The following is a 23,585-nucleotide window of genomic DNA, read 5'->3' as shown; positions in this document are numbered from 1 at the left end:
GAGTTTATTTCTCCCACGTGAAAGAACATACAGCTATAAGTTGGTGTTCACTTTTTTTTTTTTTTTTTTTGAGACAGAGTCTCACTCTGTCACCAGGCTGGAGTGCAGTGGTGCAATCTCAGCTCATTGCAACCTCCGTCTCCCTGGTTCAAGCGATTCTCCTGCCTCAGCCTCCCGAGTAGCTGGGATCACAGGCACGCGCCACCACACCCGGCTAATTTTTGTAATTTTAGTAGAGATGGATTTCACCATGATGGCCAGGATGGTCTCGATCTCCTGACCTCGTGATTCACCCGCCTCAGCCTCCCAGAGTGCTGGGATTACAGGCGTGAACACGGCGCCCGGCCAGAGTTCACTTTTTCAAATTATTCCAATCCTGGTCTGAGAATGGTTGATTAATACGTGTAGATCTTACTTCTGGGTTTGTTTGACCAATATGAGATTGCGAGTGAGACTCTGTACAAACCGAAGCCAGACCCCACCTAGACTGGCCAGAATGAGAAGACAAGCCAGGGATTTGAGACACCAAGCTTTGAGGCCTGGGAGAATAAGATGGGCTAAGAAAATAAACAGTCAAGATTTCAAGATATTTATTTGGAGGGATAGTTGAGCAAAAATACAGTTTAAACGTTCCACTTGAATATCAGCAGTGAACTGACCGTTATAAACAGAATGACAAGTGACATGATTATTAATAAGTAAAATCTAATTTTACATCTTGCTAACTTTGCAAACAGCTTCTTGACATTTGCCTTTTACTGTTCCTTGTGCTTTCCATTATTTCACTTTACCCTCATCGACCTCTGAGATGGGCAGAAGAGGTACTATTTTGTTTGACTGAGAACTTCATACAGTCAGGAGCTTCATACAGTCATTTGCTTCTGTGTCTCTGCAGACTGAGGCCCTTTAGAAAGTAATTTAAATAGAATTGAGTTTCCATTGTGCAGATGAAGTAACAGGCCCAGCAGCGAAGCCTGGGCCTGTGTCACCTAAGGTGACACTGTGGCAGAACTGTAACTAGAACCCAAGCCTCCTGTCCTCTACTAGAAGGTCTCCTATGCCCAGCAGCTGTAAAGGTTTGTACTGCAGAGTTCTACCTTGCACGTTCTGGGGAGTAAGCCTTGCATACTCCAGGCCTCTATATGTGGCCAGGAGTGGAGTCTAGGAGAGCGTCCAAATAAAGCACCAGGCTGAGTTCAATGTTGCTGCCTTTTGGCCCTGGAGAAATGCTGGAGAGCCAGGCATGGGGGTGCCCGCCTGTAGTCCCAGCTAATCAGGAGGGTGAGGCAGGAGAATCACTTGAACCCAGAAGTTTGAGGCTGCAGTGAGCAATGATTGCACCACTGTACTGCAGTTCTGGGCCACAGAGACAGATCCCATCTCACTCTCTCTCTCTCTCTCTTTTTTTTTTTCCAGACACAGTCTTGGTCTATCGCCCAGGCTGGAGTGCAGTGGTGCGATCTCGGCTCACTGCGACCTCCGCCTCCTGGGTTCAAGTGATTCTCCTGCCTCAGCCTCCTGAGTAGCTGGGATTACAGGCACGAATCATCATGCCCGGCTAACTTTTTGTATTTTTAGTAGAGGCGGGGTTTCACCATGCTGGCCAGGCTGGTCTTGAACTCCTGACCTCATGATCCGCCCGCCTTGGCCTCCCAAAGTGCTGGGATTACAGGCGTGAGCCACCGCGCCCAGCCAAATCCCATCTCTTAAAAAATTTTTTAGAGAACCCATCTCTTAAAAAAAATTATTAAAAAAATGTTGGAAAGAGAAAGACCAGAGAGAGCCATGCCTTTTAAAGTCCTCCCTAAAGTGTCATCTTGCCAGCCCTTCCAGTCATTCACACAACAATCCTAGTCATAAACTGGGACCATGCTTGCCATCACCAGGGGTCAGGAAAACTGGCCAGCTGAACCTGCTTGGATGGTGGAAGCCGAGTGTGGGTGTTAGAGAAGGAGATGTCGGGACTCTGTGCTTGTCTGGAATCACTCCACCACATTCTGGTCAGTAGGTATAGGACTGACAAAGCCCTTCCTCAGAGATGCTGGGTCAGTGAGGAGACCCCAGCTTGTCTCAGCGAGGAGACCCCAGCTTGTCTCAGCCATCTCACCCCACTCCCGTTTTAGCGTCTGTGGGGAAACTGAGAATGAAAGTGACCTTGAGTAAACTAAACACAGTTTGGCTATTCATTATATGTATTCCTGTCTGTTCCTTTCTCATTCTATCCTCACTGGGTTGTTTTTGCATCTATCAAATAGTTCTAGGCTTTCCTCCCCATCAAACTCAGCCTTTTATGGATTTACATACCAGAGACTTCCAAGCCACAGTTCAGAAGTGATTTGTGGAGAAAGGAGCAGTACATTTGTGGAGAAATGAGCCTGGGAATGGACGCAGTGGCCAGGCTGTGGAGCCATTTATATCTACTTCTCCCTCTGCCGGAGGCTGTTTGTTTGAGTTGGCAGGAAGCCAATCAGATGCACTGGATCAGGGTGTCCTGTCCAAGGAGACAGGGGGCTATTTGTCTTCTCTTATGAGAGAGACAGTCGTGGGAGGAGGAGGGAATTGCTTAAGAACAGCGATGGAGTAGATAGGGAAAAGATAGTCAATCAGATCTTTCAAGAGTATAGTCGGCCGGGTGCAGTGGCTTACGCTTGTAATCCCAGCACTTTGGGAGGCCAAGGAGGGAGGGTCACTTGATTCCAGGGGTTCGAGAGCAGCCTGGGCAAGATAGGGAGACCCTGTCTTTACAAATAATTTTTAAAAGTTAGCTGGGTGTGGTGGTGCACATCTGTGCACCAAGCTACCCAAGAGGCTGAGGTGGGAGGGATCGTTTGAACCTGGGAGGTCGAGGCTGCAGTGCACCATGATCGTATCACTGCACTCCAGCCTGGGTGACAGAGTGAGACCTTGTTTCAAAAGAAAGAAAGAAAGAAAAGTATATTCAAGGTAAGCTTCCTATTATTAGATATGGCCCAAGTGAAAACCTGGAGCTTGTCTGAACTGGACAGCCAAGGAGAGAGGCAGAAGAAGATTAGTGGAAAAAGCAGAAACTTCTAGGCTTGACTCAACGACTGTATTGTGCATGATTTGGGGCAAGCCACCTTCCTCTCTGTCTCCTCCTCTAGTAAATGTTCAGCATCCTGAGGTCTCCAGTTCTGAAAGGGTATGGTTCTTTTTTTTTTTTTTTTGAGATGGTGTCTCACTCTGTTGCGCAGGCTGGAGTGCAGTGGCACGATCTCAGCTCACTGCAACCTCCTTTTCCCGGGTTCAAGCGATTTTCCCACCTCAAGCCTCCCGAGGAGCTGGGATTACAGGTGCACACCACCATGCCTGGCTAATTTTTGTATTTTTAGTAGAGACAGAGTTTCACCATGTTGGCCAGGCTGGTCTCGAACTCCTGACCTCAGGTGATCCGCCCACTTCGGCCTCCCAAAGTGTTGGGATTACAGGCGTGAGCCATAGTGCCCAGCCTCTTTTTTTTTTAAATTTTTAACTCACAGAACATGAAGTTATATGGTTTTAATAATGCAAAGCTACTTCCATGGGGCTACAGCAGAGAGAAAATAAGGCTAAAATGGAACTTAAAGCTCAAAACATTTCTACATGGCTGTTTACAGGGGCAGGTGGAGGGAGTCCTCCCTCTGCATTGATAGAAAACAAAAACAATTGGGCCTATTCGGCATTGTTGGAAATGTTCTATATCTTGATTTGGTGGGTTTTTACCTGTGTACATATGATGTACACAGGTAAAAATTCATTTAGCTGTACACATAATTTCTATGACTTTTTGTATGTAAATTATACCTCAATGGAAAAGTTTTAAAATGGACTTAATTAGGCCCAGCATGGTGGCTCACGCCTGTAATCCCAGCACTTGGGGAGGCTGAGGTGGGCGGATTGCTTGAGCCCAGGAGTTCAGGACCAGCCTGGTCAACATGGTGAAACCTCATCTCTACAAAAATATACAAAAATTATCTGGGCGTGGTGGCGCACGTCTGTAGTCCCGGCTGCTCTGAAGGCTGAGGTAAGAGGAGGATGGCTTGAACCCGGGAGGCAGAGCAGAGGTAGCAGTGAGCCGAGATTGCGCCACTGCACTCCAGCCTGGGTGACAGAGCCAGACTCTGTCTCAAAAAAAAAAAAAAAAGTTAATTAGACGGGTGTGGGGGTGCGCGCCTGTAGTCCTAGCTAATTTCGAGGCTAAGGGGGAAGATCTCTTGAGCCCAGGTGTTCGAGGATGCAGTGAGCTATGATTGGGCCACTGCACTCCTGCTTGGGCAACAGATAGAGGCCTTGTCTTAAAAAAATAAAAAATGAAAAAAGGCCGGGCGCGGTGGCTCACGCCTGTAATCCCAGCACTTTGGGAGGCCGAGGCGGGTGGATCACCAGGTCAGGAGATCGAGACCACCCTGGTTAACACAGGGAAACCCTGTCTCTACTAAAAATACAAAAAATTAGCCGGGTGTGGTGGCGGGTGCCTGTAGTCCCAGCTACTCGGGAGGCTGAGGCAGGAGAATGGCGTGAACCTGGGAGGCGGAGCTTGCAGTGAGCCAAGATCGTGCCACTGCACTCCAGCCTGAGCGACAGTGCGAGACGCCGTGTCAAAAAAAAAAAAAAAAAAAAGACTTTAGAGAAAAAAGTGAATTTCCATCCAGGAAGATTAAGGATCCCCTTCTGAGTACTTTAAAAAGGTTATCTATTTGTGCTGAGGGAAGAGGTAGAATATTAGGGAACCAATAAGATAACCTCTCTTTTGGAGAGATTTCCAAAGTCCTTCTATCCTCAGAAATTCTCATGTTCCTCCCCAGGGACAGAAAAATCCTCCTTACTGTCTAATCTCCATCTCTCCTACTGCAATGCTAGCCACTCCCTCTGCCCTCATGGAGCCCAGCCTTCCCCCTGGCCTCAGACAAAATCTCTTTAGAGCCCTGTAGTTTGGAGTGTTGAGAGAGATTCCATTTCAACCTTTTCACCATCCGTTCTCTGCCCCTCACCCTATTCTCTTCTTCTTGGGGATGTCAATTCCTGTTTTGAGCCCGCCCCCAACCCAGGCCCTTTTCCGGTGGTGTGTGCCAGCCGGTCCTGCATCCCACATCCCCAGCTGTTGACATTTCATTGCCATTACCCACAGAATAAAGAAAGGGGCCCTGTTATTCAACAATAGGGGAAAAGACAGAGACAATGGGAAATTGTGCTTCCGATGGGGTGGGGACTGAGAAGGAAAGGACAGACAGACAGACAGGCAGGAGGTTGTACAGAAGAGGTCCGGTTTCCTGAAGCAGCTGGAAGTCCTGGATGGTTCCCACCTGAAAGTCCGTTTGCAAAGGCAATGCGCACTCAGGCACCAGAGGGCAGAGGTGAGTACTCTGTTGTGGGGAGAGGGGAGATGGGGATGCTGCTTAGATGAGGCGCATATGGAAAGGGAGGCAGCTCGAGCTTGGCAGTTATGGATCTTTGAGCCACATTTAGAGTTCATCCCCATCCCCATCAGTCCAACACCTTCATATCCACCGATCAATCTACATCTCTCTGGTTCAAAGGCATCGAGAAAAAATGAAGCACCTCACTTTCTGTACTCTTCCAGGTCAGCATTCCTGGGTTGCTCCCTTTATTCCACTCCCCTTCATGGGTTCCCAGCCCTTATCCCAACCCCAGCATCTTCCCCTGGTCCCGGAATAGTGATTTCCACGGATATAGTCACAGGGCTGGACACAGGTCTCTTAACATGGCTTAGTGGACTGATGGGGGTGGGGGGTCGTTCTTGGCACCTTGGCTTCTTCTTTGAGCACAGGACAGAAGCTTTTCCTCAAAGGTGCAAAAGGAGCAACTGTGTTGAACAGGGGCTCAAGTTCCAGGGTTTTAAGGTGCTTGGAACTCCCAGGAGCCTGGCAAAACCTTCATCCAGAACCTCTTCCTCAAGCAAGACAAAAAGCTGCTAAGCACTGCTCCCTCCGTCTCTGTGAAGAGACCAGCTTCTAACAGGTAGGCAATGGAGCTGCTGACTACTCTCATTTTCTGTAAGAGGTATGAAGAGCATGTGTGTGCACTGTTTTGAAATGCGGAAATATAGATTAGTGATTAAGTGCTTGAGCCTTACTGTCAGATCTGGATTCAAATCCCAGCAAACCCTTCCTCTTACTAGCTGTGTGACCTCATTTCCTAAAATAGGTGCACCTTGGTTTCAGCATATGTACAATAGGATTTACAATTGTTTCTGTCTCAGGATTGCTGGGAGGAGTAAATATAAAAATATGCAAGTAAAGTGCTTAGAGCAGTGTCAGGCACATTCAATTTTAAACGTGTTCATTTGAGCTATCATTATTGTTGGTCTCAGTCAATCTCAGTCCTCACGATCATTCTTACTTATCAAGTTCTCCTATAAGGAAGTGGTTCTCTTGCTCATGTTCGCATCCCAGATACTTTCACCTTTAACCACTGAGAAGTTTTCTGTGCCTAACCTCTGTTTCTCCTACCGCAAGCTGGTCTTTGGTCCTCATTTGCAGGAAGATGGAGCTCCATTCTTTAGATTTCTGGCAACTTCTCAGGGTGCTTCCTCCATCTCCCCATTCCCCATCCCATCTTCCCATGAATCCTTAATGTAAGTTCATTCATTAAACCATACACACTTATTTAGCACCTACTATGTACCAGAAACTATGCTGGGAACTGGAGATAACAGCTAACACATACATAGCACTTATTACATTCCAGACACTATTTCAAACATTTTGCATATATCAATTTATTTACTCCTCACAACTACTCAGTGAGGTAGGTGTGCTATTATTCCCCACATTTCACTGATGAGGACACTGAGGCAGAGAGAGGTTAGGTAACTTGAGCATGATAATTAACTTACGCATAGTCATGCAATTAGGAAATAGAGGAGCCAGATTTGGAAAATGAATACAGTGAAGTCAAGAAGTATTCTTTTTTTTTTTTTTTTTTTTGAGACAAGGTCTTGCTCTATCCCCTAGGCTGGAGTGCAGTGGCACAATCTTGGCTCACTGCAACCTCCACCTCCTGGGTTCAAGCGATTCTCCTGCCTCAGCCTCCCGAGTAGCTGGAATTACAGGTGCACGCCACCACGCCCAGCTGAATGTCATATTTTTAGTAGAGACAGGGTTTCACTATGATGGCCAGGCTGGTCTTGAACTCCTAACCTCAAGTAATCCACCTGCCTCAGCCTCCCAAAGTGTTGGGATTACAGGTGTGACCCACTGTGCCTGGCCCAGTCCAGTTTTTTTTTTTTTTTTTTTTTTTTTTTTTTTAAGGTCAAAGGGATAAGAATGATACAATAGGTGCTGGAGGCGGTGGCTCACGCCTGTAATCCCAGCATTTTGGGAGGCCAGGGAGGGTGGATCACCTGAGGTCTGGAGTTCTCAAGACCAGCCTGGCCAACATGGTGAAACCCTGTTTCTACTACAAATACAAAAATTAGCCCGGAATGGTAGTGGGTGCCTGTAGTCCCAGCTACTCAGGAGAATCGCTTGAACCCAGGAGGTGGAGGTTGCAGTGAGCCGAGATGGTGCCATTGCACTCCAGCCTGGGCAACAAGAGTGAAACTCCCTCTCAGAAAAAAAAAAAAAAAAAAAAAAAAAAAAAGAATGTTACAATAAAGGAGGAGCTGGGTGCAGTGGCTCAAACCTGTAGTTCCAGCTACTTGGGAGGCTGAGATGGGAGCATTGCTTGAGCGCAGGAATTGGGCAACATAGTAAGACCCTGTATCTTATTAAAAAATTTTTTTACCGGGAGGTGGAGCTTGCAGTGATCCGAGATCGTGCCACTGTGCTCCAGCCTGGGCAACAGAGCGAGACTCCGTCTGAAAAAAAAAAAATTTAAAGGGGGGAATCAACTACTGTACTGAAATAGATAATTGCATTTAAAGTAGTTTTTAAAATAACTTTATAATTTTATATTTTTTAACTTCATAATTTCTGGAAAACCTCCTTGATACAGTCTATATATGGATACATATTATGTTCAAATTCACACTGTTAAGTTTAGGTGCTAATAAAAGTACTTGTGAGACAAAAAAAGTCCTCGCTGGGTGTGGTGGCTCATGCTTGTAACCCCAGCATTCTGGGAGGCCAAGGCAGAAAGATTACTTGAGCCCAGGAGTTCAAGACCAGCCTGGGCAACGTTTTGAAACTCTATCTCTACAAAAAATAGAAAAGAAAAAAAAATTAGTGGGGCTTCGTGGTGTGCACCTGTAGTCCCAGCTACTCAGGAGGCTGAGATGGGAGGATGGCTTGAGTCTGGGAGGGCGAGGCTGCAATAAGCCATGATCATACTACTGCACTCCAGTCTGGGCGAGAGAGCGAAACGCTGTCTCAAAAAAAAAAAGGTCCCCAGTCCAGCAGATCACAGTGCACTACAGTGTGGCAAACTGGGGGTGAGTAAAGGTTTCCCAAAGGAGGTGAGGCCTGTGCAACCAATGCAGGCACAAAGGAAAGGAAATGAATGCAAACTTGGATTGTGTGGGAAACTGCTAGAAGTCCAGCATGTCAGGGGCACAGTGCAGAGGCCAAAGTGGTAAGAGGTGAGGTGGGGGCCATGCTGGAGGTACAGGGAGCAACTGGATTATAGACAGCCTTGGAAGCTGTGGTTATGAGATTGGATTTTATCCTCAGGGCAACTGGGAGTCACTTTCAAGCAGGAGAGGGACAAGGCCAGGCACGGTGGCTCACGCCTGCTGTAATCCCAGCACCAGCCTTGTCAATGCAGCATGACCTCGTCTCTACTAAAAACTTAAAAAGAAAAAATTAGGCTGGGCGCGGTGGCTCACGCCTGTAATCCCAGCACTTTGGGAGGCTGAGGTGGGCGGATCACAAGGTCAGGAGTTTGAGACCATCCTGGCTAATACAGTGAAATCCTGTCTCTACTAAAAATACAAAAAATTAGCTAGGCGTGGTGGCGGGTGCCTGTAGTCCCAGCTACTCGGGAGGCTGAGGCAGGAGAATGGCGTGAACCCGGGAGGCGGAGCTTGCAGTGAGCTGAGATCGTGCCACTGCACTCGAGCCTGGGTGACACGGTGAGACTCCATCTCAAAAAAAAAAAAAAAAAAAGAAGAAAAAATTAGCTGGGTGTGGTGGCACATGCCTGTAGTTCCAGCTACTCAGGAGGCTGAAGTGGGAGGATCACCTGGGGCTAGAAGTTAGGGGCTGCAGTGAGCCATGATCATGCCACTGCACTCTAGCCTGGACCATGGAGCAAGACTCTGTCTCAAAAAAAAAAAAAGAAAAGAAAAAAGCAGGAGAGTGATAAGATCATTTTGACTCTGGCCTCCAGATGGATAATGGGTGTTGGGAGAGGATAGAGACGAGCTGGCAGTCCAGATGGCAAGCTTGGGAAGTAGCACTTGTGATGAGGGGGACAGGTAGAGGAGATGCTAAATTAGTACCTGCAGGCTGAGAGGATGTGACAGAGGAAGAGAGGGAGAGGAAGGGGATTGCTACTGCCTTCTTCCCCTCATCACCTTCCTTTTGTCACCAACCCCTTTTCTCTGTCCCAGTGGCTTCCAGCTGGACAGCCCCTTCTAGGAATCTCTGATGGGGGTTCACCCACAACCCTGCTCTTCCCCACCCTTTTGCCCCAGTCCTAAGAACTGCCCACTCTTTGTGCCCTGCAGACAGTGCTGGGCTGACCCCCCATCATGCCAGGCTGGCTCACCCTCTCCACACTCTGCCGCTTCCTTCTTTGGGCCTTCACCATCTTCCACAAAGCCCAAGGAGACCCAGGTAAGACCCCAGCCCAGGCCAGAATCTGGGGAAATCTTGGGGAGTCTGCAAGGGTGGGGAAAGGGGAAAGGGCAGTTGTTGCAGGAGTGAAAGTCATTGCTGAGAAGGCAATGGAGGAGAGGGTTGGGGGGCTCTGGAGAAAGCATTTGGGGAGCAGGGTCTGTTGGGCACTTGGGGCAGTGAGGATCGGGGGTTCCTGCCACTGTGGCCCCCTCTGCCCAGCATCCCACCCGGGCCCCCACTACCTCCTGCCCCCCATCCACGAGGTCATTCACTCTCATCGTGGGGCCACGGCCACGCTGCCCTGCGTCCTGGGCACCACGCCTCCCAGCTACAAGGTGCGCTGGAGCAAGGTGGAGCCTGGGGAGCTCCGGGAAACTCTGATCCTCATCACCAACGGACTGCACGCCCGGGGGTATGGGCCCCTGGGAGGGCGCGCCAGGATGCGGAGGGGGCATCGACTAGACGCCTCCCTGGTCATCGCGGGCGTGCGCCTGGAGGACGAGGGCCGGTACCGCTGCGAGCTCATCAACGGCATCGAGGACGAGAGCGTGGCGCTGACCTTGAGCTTGGAGGGTGAGGCCCTTCCGCTCCCGCCCCATTCCTCTGTAGCAGGCGGGGCCGCCTCGCCTGGGTCTCCCAGGGCTCCTTCCCAGTATCTCCTCCGCACCCCTGGGGACCCCAGCTCCCTCTCCCAGGCCGCGCCTCCCTTCCTCCCCCTCCGCTCCCATCCGCTGGCCCTCCCCAGGATCCCCGCCACCCCCTAGGTGTGGTGTTTCCGTACCAACCCAGCCGGGGCCGGTACCAGTTCAATTACTACGAGGCGAAGCAGGCGTGCGAGGAGCAGGACGGACGCCTGGCCACCTACTCCCAGCTCTACCAGGGTGAGCGGCCGAACCCAGCACCTCCCAGGCCCCGCGGAGCTGTCTCAGGGACCCGAGAGAGGGCGCCAGGCGAGCTCAGTCTGGCTCCTGCCTGTGACGCCTCTCATCTCCGACCTCCGCCGTCTCCCGCCAGCTTGGACCGAGGGTCTGGACTGGTGTAACGCGGGCTGGCTGCTCGAGGGCTCCGTGCGCTACCCTGTGCTCACCGCGCGCGCCCCGTGCGGCGGCCGAGGCCGGCCCGGGATCCGCAGCTACGGGCCCCGCGACCGGATGCGTGACCGCTACGACGCCTTCTGCTTCACCTCCGCGCTGGCGGGTGAGGCGCGGGGCGAAGGCAGGGTCTTGGGGCGGGGTCTGAGAAATGTGGGAGACGAGGAGTGGACCTCAGCTTGAGATCAGGGCAGGGTCTCCGGGTCCTTCCAAGGCACCGCCCCTCCATCAGCCCGCCCGCCCGCCCAGGCTTCAGCTCACCTCTCCAAACCCTCCCTGCACTTCTGCCTCGATCCCCCAACTCCTCGTACCCAAGCTCGATCCAGCACCTCTGCGGTCCCGCACCCCAACTCCGCCCCCTGGGTGTCAGCCGCCCCGCCCCGCCCACCCTGCTCTTGGTCGGTGACCCACTGTGGTCCCCAGGCCAAGTGTTCTTCGTGCCCGGGCGGCTGACGCTATCTGAAGCCCATGCGGCGTGCCGGCGACGCGGCGCGGTGGTGGCCAAGGTTGGGCACCTCTACGCCGCCTGGAAGTTCTCGGGGCTAGACCAGTGCGACGGCGGCTGGCTGGCTGACGGCAGTGTGCGCTTCCCAATCACCACGCCGCGGCCGCGCTGCGGGGGGCTCCCGGATCCCGGAGTGCGCAGTTTCGGCTTCCCCAGGCCCCAGCAGGCAGCCTATGGGACCTACTGCTACGCCGAGAATTAGGCGCCCACTGTGTCCCCTCCAGCGCGCGCGAAGCTTGGGAGTCGTGGCGGGGTTCTGTCGCCACCCCTTTCCGGAGAGCCTCCCCTCCCTCCAGACCCGGAGCGGCCTCTCCAGACCTGCCTTCCCAGCCGGGGGCTGCGGGCCTCGGACCCCGGCTGGCCTAGCGGCGGGGAGGGGAGGCGGGGGCGCCCCCGGCGGCGAGATGCGGAGGTGACCCTCGGACCCGCTGCGGTTCGCGAACCCCAGCGGAGGACTCAGCCACCGCCGGGGGGAGGGAGAGGCGGCTGGGGGCATTAACTGACCTCTGAGTACGGCAATAAAATAACCTGGGGATCTTTCCTGTTGGGTGGAGCTGTAAGCGCTGCGAGGCGTGGAGGGGTGTGTGTGTGTGTGTGTGTGCGCGCGCGCGGGCACATGACCCGGGATCCTGCGTGCCCACTGAGCATCTAAGACAGGGTAAGGGGCAGGGCTGTTGCTGTTAAGGGGTGGGTCAGCGGAAGAGCGGGAGTGCGGCCAGAGGGCACCAATAGGCCAAGGGAGAGGGAGAAGTGGAGACGTAGTGGGCGCCTGGCCCAGGACCCCCGCAGGAGAACCCAGCATGTTGTTGCGCCAGGCGCCACGCGGGGGCGCCGCACACTCACTTAAGATTAGTTCAAATCTGCCAGGGGCGCCCCATGCCACCAGGCCTACCCTATGTGCCCCAGATAACAAATATAAGACAACTTAAACATATTTCAAAATGTGCAGGCTGCAGACCTTCCTGAAGCGTTTGCGGGGACTTCTGTTAAAGATAGGAAAGTCATATTGTTGCTAGAATTGACAGGAAATTAACCCTGCGGAAGGAGGAGGCAAATACCAAACACCAGGGCCACCAAGGCAAACGGGGAACTGGACAAGTAACATTCTTAACCCGTGGCTAAAGGAAACATACTAGCAATTCAAGAGACAAATTCTAATGTTATTAATTCACTTTTCACATATATATTAGTGTGTATATACATAGGTTTCTAAATATACTACAAAAAAAGCCTGAGCTAATAATGCTAATGAATGGGGCAAAGGGCACGAACACGCTCATGGTGCTTGATATATGTTGTAAAATTGATTTCCAAGGGGGTTCTTGCTATAACTGCTAAAGAGAATTCATCCCATGGAACATTATATAAGGGACAGAGAATGATAGAATGAACAGCGTCTTCAATAACCATCATGCAGCAAATGAGATATTTGTGCCATTTCCTAAACCTTGATTTTCTCATCTTGGCAAGAGATAATAATGTTTGTCTTTTGTGTTTGTTGTGAGAATCAGTTGAGGCATTGCATGTACTGGGTAGTACATGCCTGGTACACATAATAGGCATTCAAGTGGTACCTATAATAAATAATAATTATTGTGATTACAGTAATATGGCAACAATAGTAGTTTTTCAGCTACTTATCAGGCAGCCTGGAGGGTTGGTTGTCGTACGGCACTATATTAGTCAAGATCAGGTAGATTATGCTGTGAAAACAACTCCCAAATCTCAGATAACAAATATAAGATGACTTAAACATATTTCAAAACATGCAGCCTGCAGACCTCCCAGAAGCGTTTGCGCTATTAAGGATAGGAAAATCAGGCCCGGCGTGGTGGCTCATGCTTGTAATTCCAACACTTTGGGAGGCTGAGGTGGGCGGATCATTTGAGGTCAGGAGTTTGAGACCAGCCTGGCCAACATGGTGAAACCCCGTCTGTACTTTAAAAATATAAAAATTAGCTGGGTGTGGTGGCGGGTGCCTGTAATCCCAGCTACTCAGGAGGCTGAGGCAGGAGAATTGCTTGAACTCGGGAGGCGGAGGCTGCAGTGAACAGAGATTGCACCACTACACTACAGCCTGGGCAACAGAGCAAGACTCCATCTCAAAAAAAAAAAAGATAGGAAACTCATACTGTGGGTTAAAATAACAAAGGTTTATTTCTCACTCAGGCTACACGTGCATTGTGGTCAACAAGGGAGTTCTTATTTTTGTCACTCAGGGACACAGGCTGATAGAGTAGCCACCATCTTGAATACTGTCAGTCACCACACTAGCAGGAAAAAATAATAAGAGCTCTGCAGGGTTTCACAAAGGCAATTAATAGCTCCCACCCAGAAGTGACACATGTCCCTTCAGTTCACAACTCATTTGCCAGAACTAATCACATGGCCCCACCCAACCACAAGGGGGCAAGAAAGAGCAATCCTTCTTTGGCCTAGAAATAGGAAAACTGGAAATATTTGATGGACAGCATCAGTGTCCACCATAAGCACCAAGGAGAGCAGTCTAGACTCTCTCTTAGACATAGTGGTAGTCACCCATCCATCTACCCCTTTTCTGGGTTTTCTAAGCTATTGCCTATGATGAAGTCAGAGCCCCAGAAAGCCAAGATATTGGACCCCAGCAGCTCAGCCAGCAGGAGGATGTCTTTTCTTCAGTGTAATGCCTTCAGCCTAAGGGCAAGAGACCATACAAGAAATGGTCACGGGCCAGGCGCAATGGCTCATGCCTGTAATCCCAGCACTTTGGGAGGCTGAGGCGTTTGGGATCAGGAGTTTGGGACCAGCCTAGGCAACATGGCAAAACCTCATATCTACAAAAAAACACAAAAATTAGCTGGGCTTGGTGGCACACTCCTGTTGTCCCAGCTACTCAGGAGGCTGAGGTGGGAAGATCGCTTTAGCCAAGGAGGTCAAGGCTGCAGTAAGCCAAGATCGCACCACTGTGCTCCAGCCTGGGTGACAGAGCAGGACCCTGTCTCAAAAACAAAAACAAACAAACAAACAAACCAAAAAAAACAACGGTGAAAAAGGCCATAAGAAGAGCTTTCCATTTGCTGCAAATCTCCATTTCTTCAATCACAAAACCACAATACCACTCATTCCTACAACTACTCTGTACATTGCTATCACCATTATTTCTTATTATAGAAAACTTTAAACATACACAAAAGTAAGGGCCGGGCGCGGTGGCTCACGCCTGTAATCCCAGCACTTTGGGAGGCCGAGGCGGGAGGATCACAAGGTCAGGAGATCGAGACCATCCTGGCTAACACGGTGAAACCCCGTCTCTACTAAAAATACAAAAAATTAGCTGGGCGTGGTGGCGGGCGCCTGTAGTCCCAGCTACTCGGGAGACTGAGGCAGGAGAATGGCATGAACCCGGGAGACGGAGCTTGCAGTGAGCCGAGATTGCGCCACTGCACTCCAGCCTGGGCGACAGAGCGAGACTCCGTCTCAAAAAAAAAAAAAAAAAAGTAAGGAGAATAGTATGATGAACTACTCCATCACCTGGCTTGATCATTATCAAAATTCTGCCCTTCTTTTTTCATGGGTCCTCTCAGTCATGTTGGGTTTTACTGGAGTATTTGAAAGTAAATCCCAGATATCCTATCTTTTCACCTGTAAGACTCAATATGCATTTCTAACACACAATGACTTCTAAAAATAACCATAATTCCATTATCACACTTCCCCAACAAAATTAAACTAAATATTAGTCAACTAATATTTAGTTCATGATCATTTCTCCCTGAATTCCAAAAAATAAAATTTTATAGTTGGTTTGCTCAAACCAGAATCCAACTAAGGTCTACAACATTGCAATTGGTTAATTTGGGGGCTGAGGGGGTTAATTAATGCTTTTTTTTTTTTTAAGAGACAGGGTTTCACTATGTTTCCCAGGCTAGACTTTAATTCCTGGGTTCAAGTTATCCTCCTGCCTCAGCCTCCTAATTTTTTTTTTTTTTGAGATGGAATCTTGCTCTGTTGCCCAGGCTGGAGTGCAGTGGCCGATCTCGGCTCACTGCAAGCTCCACCTCCCAGGTTTATGCCATTCTCCTGCCTCAGCCTCCTGAGTAGCTGGGACTACAGGCGCCCGCAACCACGCCCAGCTAATTTTTTGTATTTTTAGTAGAGACGGGGTTTCACTGTGTTAGCCAGGCTGGTCTCGATCTCCTGACCTCATGATCCACCTGCCTCGGCCTCCCAAAGTGCTGGGATTACAGGCGTGAACCACCGCGCCCGGCCTGAGTAATTTTTTTTTAAGTCTCTGTTAAGCTGCAATACTTCTGCCCCCTTCATTTTATCTATGCCATTGTATTTGTTTGTTTAAGAAACTAGGTCATTTTTTCCTGTCAAGTTTCTCACATTCTGGATTTGGCTGAGTGTACCCTTGCAAATGTCATTTAACATGTTCCTTTGTCCCCTGTGATTATATTTAGAAGTCTGATTAAATTCAAGCAAGTATGGTGGCTCACGCCTGTAATCCCAGCACTTTGGGAGGCCGAGGTAGGCGGATCACCTGAGGTCAGGAGTTTGAGACCACCCTAGCCAACATGGAGAAACCCCATCTCTACTAAAAGTACAAAAAATTAGCCAGGCATGGTGGTGGGTGCCTGTAATCCCAGCTACTCGGGAGGCTGAGGCAGGAGAATTGCTTGAACCCAGGATACAGAGGTTTCAGTGAGCCGAGAACATGCCAATGCACTCCAGCCTGGGCAACTGAGTGAGACTCCACCTCAAAATAAATAAACAAACAAACAAATTCACATTCACTTTTTTCTGGAAACATTCCATAAGTGATACTGTATACTTCCTCTTTCATCACATCAGGAGGCACCTGGTGACTGGCGGTTCTACTTTCTTTTGTTTGTTTGGTTGGTTTTTGAGACGGAGTCTTGCTCTGTCACCCAGGCTGGAGTGCAGTGGCACGATCTTGGCTCACTGCAACCTTTGCCTCCTAGGCTCAAGTGATCTTCCTGCTTCAGCCTCCTGAGTAGCTGGGATGACAGGCATGTGCTACCACACCCAGCTAGTTTTTTGTTTTGTTTTGTTTTGTTTTCATAGAGACAAGATTTCACGATGTTGCCCAGGCTGGTCTCAAGCTCCTGGCCTCAAAATATCTTCCCGCCTTGGCCTCCCAAAGTGTTGGGATTACAGGTGTGAGCCACCACGCCTGGGCCTTAATCTACTTTCAATGATGTTGAGATTGATCAGTAAATTCAGAGTGTCTGTCCATTAATTATAAGGTTATCCATTGTAGGTCGGGCGCGGTGGCTCATGCCTGTAATCCCAGCAATTTGGGAAGTCAAGGTGGGAGGATCACCTGAGGTCAGGAGTTTGATACCAGCCTGACCAACAAGGTAAAACCCTGTCTCTACTAAAAATAAAAAAATAAAAAAAATTAGCTGGGCATGGTGGCAGGCGCCTGTAGTCCCAGCTACTTGGGAGGCTGAGACAAGAGAATCGCTTGAATCTGGGAGGCGGAGGTTGCAGTGAGCTGAGATCACACCACTGCACTCCAGACTGGGCGACAGAGCGAGACTCCATCTCAAAAATAAGTAAATAAATAAAAGGTTCTCCATTGTATTAGTTTCTGGTGTCTGCTGTAACAAATCACCACAAATTTTGTGTTTAAAGCAACAGACATTTATCTCTTACCACAGAGACATTTATTCTCTACCAGCCAGAAGTCCAAAATCTACGTTTTCAATAGCACAGTGGTAAACAACAACAACAACAACAAAAACCTAGGTGTCAGCAGGGCTGCACTCCCTCTGGAGGTTGTGGGCAGAACCCTTCCTTGCCTCTTCCAGCTTCTGGTGGCTGCTGTTCCTTGGCTTCCTTAGCTGCATCACTCCAATCTCTGCCTTTGTGGTCATGTAGCCTCCTCCTCTTCATGAGTCTGTGTCTTTTCCTCTTCTATCTCTCATAAGGACACATGTCGTTGGATTTACCCCACCTAGCTAATCCAGAATGAACTCATTTCATGACCCTTAACTGAAGTTAAGGAATGAATTCATGTAATGAATTACATCGGCAAAGATCCTTTCCTCAAACAAGATAACATTCACAGTTTTCAGGGATTAGGCCATGGACATATTATCTTTTTTTCTTTTTCTTTTTTTTTTTGAGATGGAGTTTTGCTCTTATTGCCCAGGCTGGAGTGCAATGGTGCGATCTTGGCTCACCGCAACCTCCGCCTCCCGGGTTCAAGCAATTCTCCTGCCTCAGCCTCTCTAGTAGCTGGGATTATAGGCTTGCGCCACCACACCGGCTAATTTTGTATTTTTAGTAGAGACAGAGTTTCTCCATGTTGGTCAGGCTGGTCTCCAACTCCTGACCTCAGGTGATCCTCCCATCTCAGCCTCCCAAAGTGCTAGGATTACAGGTGTGAGCCACCGTGCCCAGCCTATGGACATATTTTCTAGTGGCCACCATTCAACCCTCTACACCTATCAACCTTTTATCTGATGGCACTGCTGATCATTGTCTAGATTCATTCATTCATTAAGAGTTGCAAAATGGAGATTGTCTAATTTTGTCATTCCACCTTCTTTTTTTTTTTGAGATGGAGTCTCGTTCTATCACCCAGGCTAGAGGTGCAGTGGCTTGATCTTGGCTCACTGCAACCTCTTCCTCCTGGGTTCAAGTGATTCTCCTGCCTCAGCCTCCCTAGTAGCTGGGATTACAAGTGCGTGCCACCATGCCCAGCTAGCTTTTGTATTTTTAGTAGAGAAGGGGTTCCACCATGTTGGCCAGGCCGGCCTCAAACTCCTGACCTCAAGTGATCTGCCCGCCTCTGCCTCCCAAAGTGCTGGGTTACAGGCATGACCCGCTGCACCAGGCCCACCTTCATTTATTAGCTGTGAATCATCTGTAAGAAAAACTGCTCTCAATAACTGCTTTGTTACTGTGACATTTCACCCATTCAGGAAAGGTAGAATTAATGCTTGATTATCTCCCATTTGTCTTAGGTGGGCTAAGATCTGCTTCCAGGAAGCAGATCTTGAGTCAGGAACATAAGTAGTTTATCTGGTAAGTGATGCTAACAGGCACTGGAAGAGGAGTGGAGAAGTGGGACAGGAAAGGGAAGGGAGCCAGTTAGAGGCATGTATTAGAGCAGGTGGGCAAATGGGGATCAATCCTGCTGAGGAACCTGGGAGAAGTGTAGAAGCTGCCTCAGAGAATCCTACCCAAGGGGCAAAGAAATAGGATATAATTGTCAACTCCCTCTCTGTTGGTTGAGAGCTCCTTCTGGGACCATTAACTCTCTAGCATTCCTGGCTTGCCCTGAGCACAAACATGCTCCCACAGCCAGAACAAACGCCTCCAGGCAGAGTCACAGATGTTCACAAAGATGTCTTCTCCTTTAGAGGTGAATGCTGAAGGATATGGGTCACAGTACCATCCACCCTTTGCACTGCTCAGATCCTTTTGTGCCTCTCGTTCCATGAGTTCATTCTATTCTGTCTCTGATGCTTCAAGGTGGTGGCTGATTGCAATTTCTAATTCTTTTAAAAGAAAGTCTGAACAACAGACTGGGTGTGGTGACTCATGCCTGTAATCCCAACACTTTGGGAGCATGAGGTTGGAGGATCACTTGAAGCTAGGAGTTTGAGACCAGTCTGAGCAACAAAGCAAGACCTCTGTCTCTAAAAAATAATTTAAAAATTCACCAGGCATGGTGGCATGTGTCTGTAGTCCCAGCTACTAGGGAGGCTGATATGGAAGGATTTCTTGAGCCCAGCAGTTTGAGGTGCAGTGAGCCATAATCATGCCACTGAACTCCAGCCTGGGTGACAGAGTGAGACTCCATCTGTTTTTTTTAAAAAAATTGTACAATGGGTGGGTTAGTAGGACAAACCATAACCATCGCTGCAGTTGGTTGCAAGGCTGAAATCAACATTCAACATTTCCCTCCTCTACAGTTCATTCTGTTGGTCTGCAGGGCTTTCTCAATGGAAAATCCAGACCTTCATGACTGAAGTTCTCTGCCTTACATTACCATGCCCTTGCCAGGCCATCATTGATAATGATGGGATAATGAAGATCAAATATCTCTGCCTGCATAATTCCTTTCTTTGTGTACTGGCCAATTGGTATGAGATGCCCCAAATGACCCAATGGCTGCTGTAGCCTTAGGTTTAGTAGCATCTTCACTGTGACCTCTGGGAGCTGCATCTGCCACTTCAAGAACCAGGGCTTCTAATCCCACAGACCTTAAATGTATAAAGACAGGAGGCACAAATTCCCCAAGTGAGTCACTAGGACTGATGGTGAGAGGGGTATTCCTTCTTCCATATCTTGGTTCCTGTACCCCTGATTTCTAACTATCTGGCATATAGCACTATATAATGGCCATTAGCTCAAAATATATACTGCATTCTGCAGGACTGCACCCAAATCCCCCAGGATCTTTTCCCCGGGCTAGCTTTAGATGTGCTGTAAAGAGGCCATACTAGTGTACTAACAAGCTGGCAGTTTCAAGGTGATGTGATATACTATAGCATAGAACCAATGGATCCTGTGGCTGTGTGTCCACTGTCACATTTACTTCACTATGAAGTGGAGACCCTTGGTTAGAGGTGAGACTATAAGGGGTCTCATAAGGACAAATCATTGACTTTGGGCCCTTGATATTTGGTGCTGACCAAGGCATTTGGTCAGGAAAGACAAATCCATATCCAGAATATGCACTAATCCCAGTGAGGACATATTGCTCCTCCCCCAGATTGAAAGAGATACATTGAAATCAACATACCATCAGGCAGGCACAGTGGCTCACACCTGTAATCCCAGCACTTTGGGAGACCGAGGCAGGCACTCACTTGAGATCAGGAGTTGAAGACCAGCCTGGGCAACACAGCAAAACCCCATATCTATTAAAAATACAAAAAAAAAAATTGCCAGGCATAATGGTGTGCACCTGTAATCCCAGCTACTCAGGAGGCTGAGGTGAGAGAATCACCTGAGCCTGGGAGGTCGAGGCCACAGTGAGCCAAGATCACACCACTGCACTCCAGCCTGGGCAACCAGAGTGAGACCCTGTTTCAAAAACAAACAAACAAAAAACATACTATCAACTGGCTGATTGATCTCCTTGAGGGCTGGTACCATGTTGAGGGGTCAGCATCTGTCTCTGCTGCAGACAGGCCAAACATTCAGCAGTGGCAGTAGCTAGATGAGCCTTGATGAGAGGTCGCCCATGCTGGTGGGCCCTTGCATAGATTCCAGATCTACTGCCACAACTACTCCATTCATGGGCCCACCATGGAAGCCCCGGCATGACAAAGGCTGGTTTATCCACTGGAGTCCTTCTGTCCCCCTAGCTCTTCAATGCCCCCTCTGCAGTGAATGTTCTTTAATGGTACTGACATAAGACACAAAGATTTATCACTTTGTGCCCACTCCTAAAAGTCCATCCATATACCTCCTCCCTTGACATCCTTACCTCCAACCTTCCAATCTTGCTCTCTTCTGGGTCCTGACCAGCCAACTAAGCCACTGCCGCTGCTCAAGAATCCATGTGTATATACTTTCCTCAAGTCACCTCTCTCACTGTAGAGTAGACAACCAGCGTGCTGCTTGAAACGTCCTCCCTGGAGGATTTCCCCTCACGTTGTCTTCCAAGGTCACCCCTGAGTGGGGCTGTAGTGTGGCAGCATCCAAGTTTAGCTCACATCAATAAATCAGACAGGCCCATCCATGAACCAGGCCTGCATTTTTTCCTCCTCTAAAGCCTGGTTATAGGGAAATTCCCACAAGGCTACAGGGCGAGCTAAGAGAGGTACAGGAGCAACAGGGACAGGTAAAGTGGGATCTGGACTCCCTGTACTTGTAGCTTATTCATGCCCTCTGGACATGCTTACACCCAATCCTAAATGTACCATTTTTTGTTGCTACTGTGCCCATATGTCCTCATGACTTGGTGGGTCTGAAAATTCCCAGATCTTGATGGCAAGCAGAGACAAGAAAGGGAAGGAATCCAGTAAAGGGTGCATAATGGAATAGGCTATGGCCATGGACAAATGAAATGCACGCTGCTCGGGCGCTCTGGGAGCCAGTGTAGAACTTGCCACCATTTTCCCACCTGAGATATGAGGAGGCAGGGGTTTTAATGTACCAACTCCGGCAAGGTGCAGTGGCTTATGCCTGTAATCCTAGCACTTTGGGAGGCCGAGGTGGGCAGTTCACCTGAGATCAGGAGTTTGAGGCTAGCCTGGCCAAAGTGGTGAAACCCCCATCTCTACTAAAAATATAAAAATTAGCCAGGCACGATGGCATGTACTGTAATCCCAGCTACTGGGGAGGCTGAGGCAGGAGAATCACTTGAACCCAGGAGGCTGAGGTTGCAGAGCCGAGATCACACCACTGCACTCCAGCCTGGGTGACAGAGTGAGACTCCGTCTCAAGTAATAATAATAATAATTTACCATCTCTCTACCTGTCACTGGTTGAGGACTGGTCTCAGGGTCATTAACCTTCTGGTGCTTCTGACTTACTGTGCACTTAGGCCAAGCATTCCTCCACAGACACAAATATCCTCAGGCAGCAAGCAGTCTTTGGTTTGTTGAGTGCTAAGAGAATATGGGTCAGGCCACCAACAGGATCTGCTAACCTCTACTAATTTTCAAAACCTTGAATTGGTGCCCTATCAATGTCCAAAGGTGACCAGTGGTTTTATTTTTCAGTATCATTATGAACTCATGGAATTTTCATGTATTTGATGTGTTTCAATCTCGTACAGTCATTATTCATTTTAATGCTGAAACTGTTTCATCTTTGGCCAGTGGAATTCTTCTCAAGTTGGCTACTGGATCTTTTTAAAATGACCCTCACCTGACCCGAGTTTTATAACTGTAACTTCCTTATTATCTCTTTTTCTTTTTTGTTTTAGAGAGACAAGGTCTTGCTCTGTTACCCAGACTAGAGTGCAATGGCACTGTTCTAGCTCACTGCAGCCTCATACTGTGGGCTCAAGTGATTCTCCTGCCTCAGTCTCTCAAGAAGTTAGAACTACAGGCATGTGACACCATACCCAGCTGATCCTTCCTTCCTTCCTTCTTTTCTTCCTTCCTTCCTTCTTTCCTTCCTCCCTCCCTCCCTCTCTCTTTCTCTCTCTCTATTTCTTTCTTTCTTTCTTCTTTCTCTTTCTTTCTTTCTTTCTTTTTCTTTCTTTCTTCTTATTGGTAGAGACCAAGTCTTGCTATGTGCCAAGGCTGGTCTCCAACTCCTGGATTCCAGTAATCCTCCTGCCTTGGCCTCCCAAAGTGTTGGGATTACAGATGTGAGCCACCGCACCCAGCCAAATTTCCTTATTCTCTAGTCTGACAAGCCATCCTGGCCCAGACCTGGAATTTCTCCAAAGAGTCCTTGTTCCTTTCAGCAGGAAGTGCTATGTAGAGATCACAATTGGGACCCACAGGGGATTCATTGTTATTGGGTTGTCACTGCTTCTGAGCCTCTTCAGTGGCATGAGTTCATGCTGATAGTTCCAATTCAGATGAAGGATTAGCAGTATTTGCTGTGCATGGTGGCTTACGCCTGTAATCCCAGCACTTTGGGAGGCTGAGGCAGGCAGATCACCTGAGATCAGAGTTCGAGACCATCCTGGCCAACATGGTGAAATGCCGTCTCTACTAAAAATACAAAATTAGCCAGGCATGATGGTGTGCTCTTGTAGTTCCAGCTACTTGGGAGGCTGAGGTAGGAGAATCGCTTGAACCTAGGAGGCGGAGGCTGCAGTGAGCCAAGATTACACAACTGCACTCCAGCCTGGGCGACAGAGAGAGATTCTGTCTCAAAAAAAAAGAAAAAAGAAAAAAAGTTCAGCAGTTTTTGCTTAACTCTTCTTCTCTTACAGTCAAAATCTTGGTTTCTAACACTATTAATATAACTAATTACTTATTTGCTTTATTATGATAAATAGTGTGTTATAATAATGCTCAAAAGAATGCCAACATTAAAATTAATCCATAGCTCCTTTTGCCCTTAGAGGGCTGGAGACATATAGTCAAAATGTTGAGTTTTATAATCGCTTGAAATAATTTTTTTTTTTTTTTTTGAAACAGAGTCTCACTCTGTCTCCCAGGCTGGAGTGCAGTAGCACAATCTTGGCTGACTGTGACCTCCGCCTCCCAGGTTCAAGGGATCCTCATGCCTCAGCTGCTCGAGTAGCTGGGATTATAGGTGTGCACTACCACACCCAGCTAATTTTTGTATTTTTAGTAGAGATGGGGTTTCACCTTG

The 23,585-nt window shown here is 48.7% G+C and overlaps 1 protein-coding gene and 1 long non-coding RNA gene across 5 annotated transcripts; one reads left to right on the top strand and one right to left on the bottom strand.

The window, feature by feature from the left end:
- Nucleotides 1–568: 568 nt before the first annotated feature.
- LOC129037591 (uncharacterized) lies at nucleotides 569–11,916 on the bottom strand. Its single transcript, XR_008502847.1, has 3 exons — nucleotides 11,838–11,916; nucleotides 7,744–7,816; nucleotides 569–904 (listed from the first exon to the last, which is right to left on the bottom strand). It is a non-coding gene; the product is annotated as an uncharacterized LOC129037591 (long non-coding RNA).
- HAPLN2 (hyaluronan and proteoglycan link protein 2) lies at nucleotides 5,181–11,851 on the top strand. Of its 4 annotated transcripts, XM_054489898.2 has the most exons (7): nucleotides 5,247–5,351; nucleotides 5,786–5,976; nucleotides 9,626–9,734; nucleotides 9,957–10,310; nucleotides 10,502–10,618; nucleotides 10,752–10,934; nucleotides 11,252–11,851. In XM_054489898.2, the coding sequence occupies exons 3-7, from the start codon at nucleotides 9,650–9,652 to the stop codon at nucleotides 11,533–11,535; spliced, it is 1,023 nt and encodes a 340-aa protein (XP_054345873.1). In that variant the 5' UTR covers nucleotides 5,247–5,351; nucleotides 5,786–5,976; nucleotides 9,626–9,649; the 3' UTR covers nucleotides 11,536–11,851. The 4 variants fall into 4 exon arrangements, with proteins under 4 accessions (XP_054345864.1, XP_054345854.1, XP_054345846.1 ...); XM_054489879.2 differs by having other exon boundaries at nucleotides 5,229–5,351; nucleotides 5,835–5,976; nucleotides 9,626–10,310; XM_054489871.2 differs by having other exon boundaries at nucleotides 5,244–5,351; nucleotides 9,626–10,310.
- Nucleotides 11,917–23,585: the final 11,669 nt, after the last annotated feature.

This window comes from Pongo pygmaeus, chromosome 1 (genome assembly GCF_028885625.2).
Source record: "Pongo pygmaeus isolate AG05252 chromosome 1, NHGRI_mPonPyg2-v2.0_pri, whole genome shotgun sequence".
In the NCBI taxonomy this organism is placed as follows: Eukaryota; Metazoa; Chordata; class Mammalia; order Primates; family Hominidae; genus Pongo; species Pongo pygmaeus.
The sequence above is the reverse complement of the archived record's forward strand: the minus strand, read 5'-3'. Positions and strand labels throughout refer to the sequence as shown.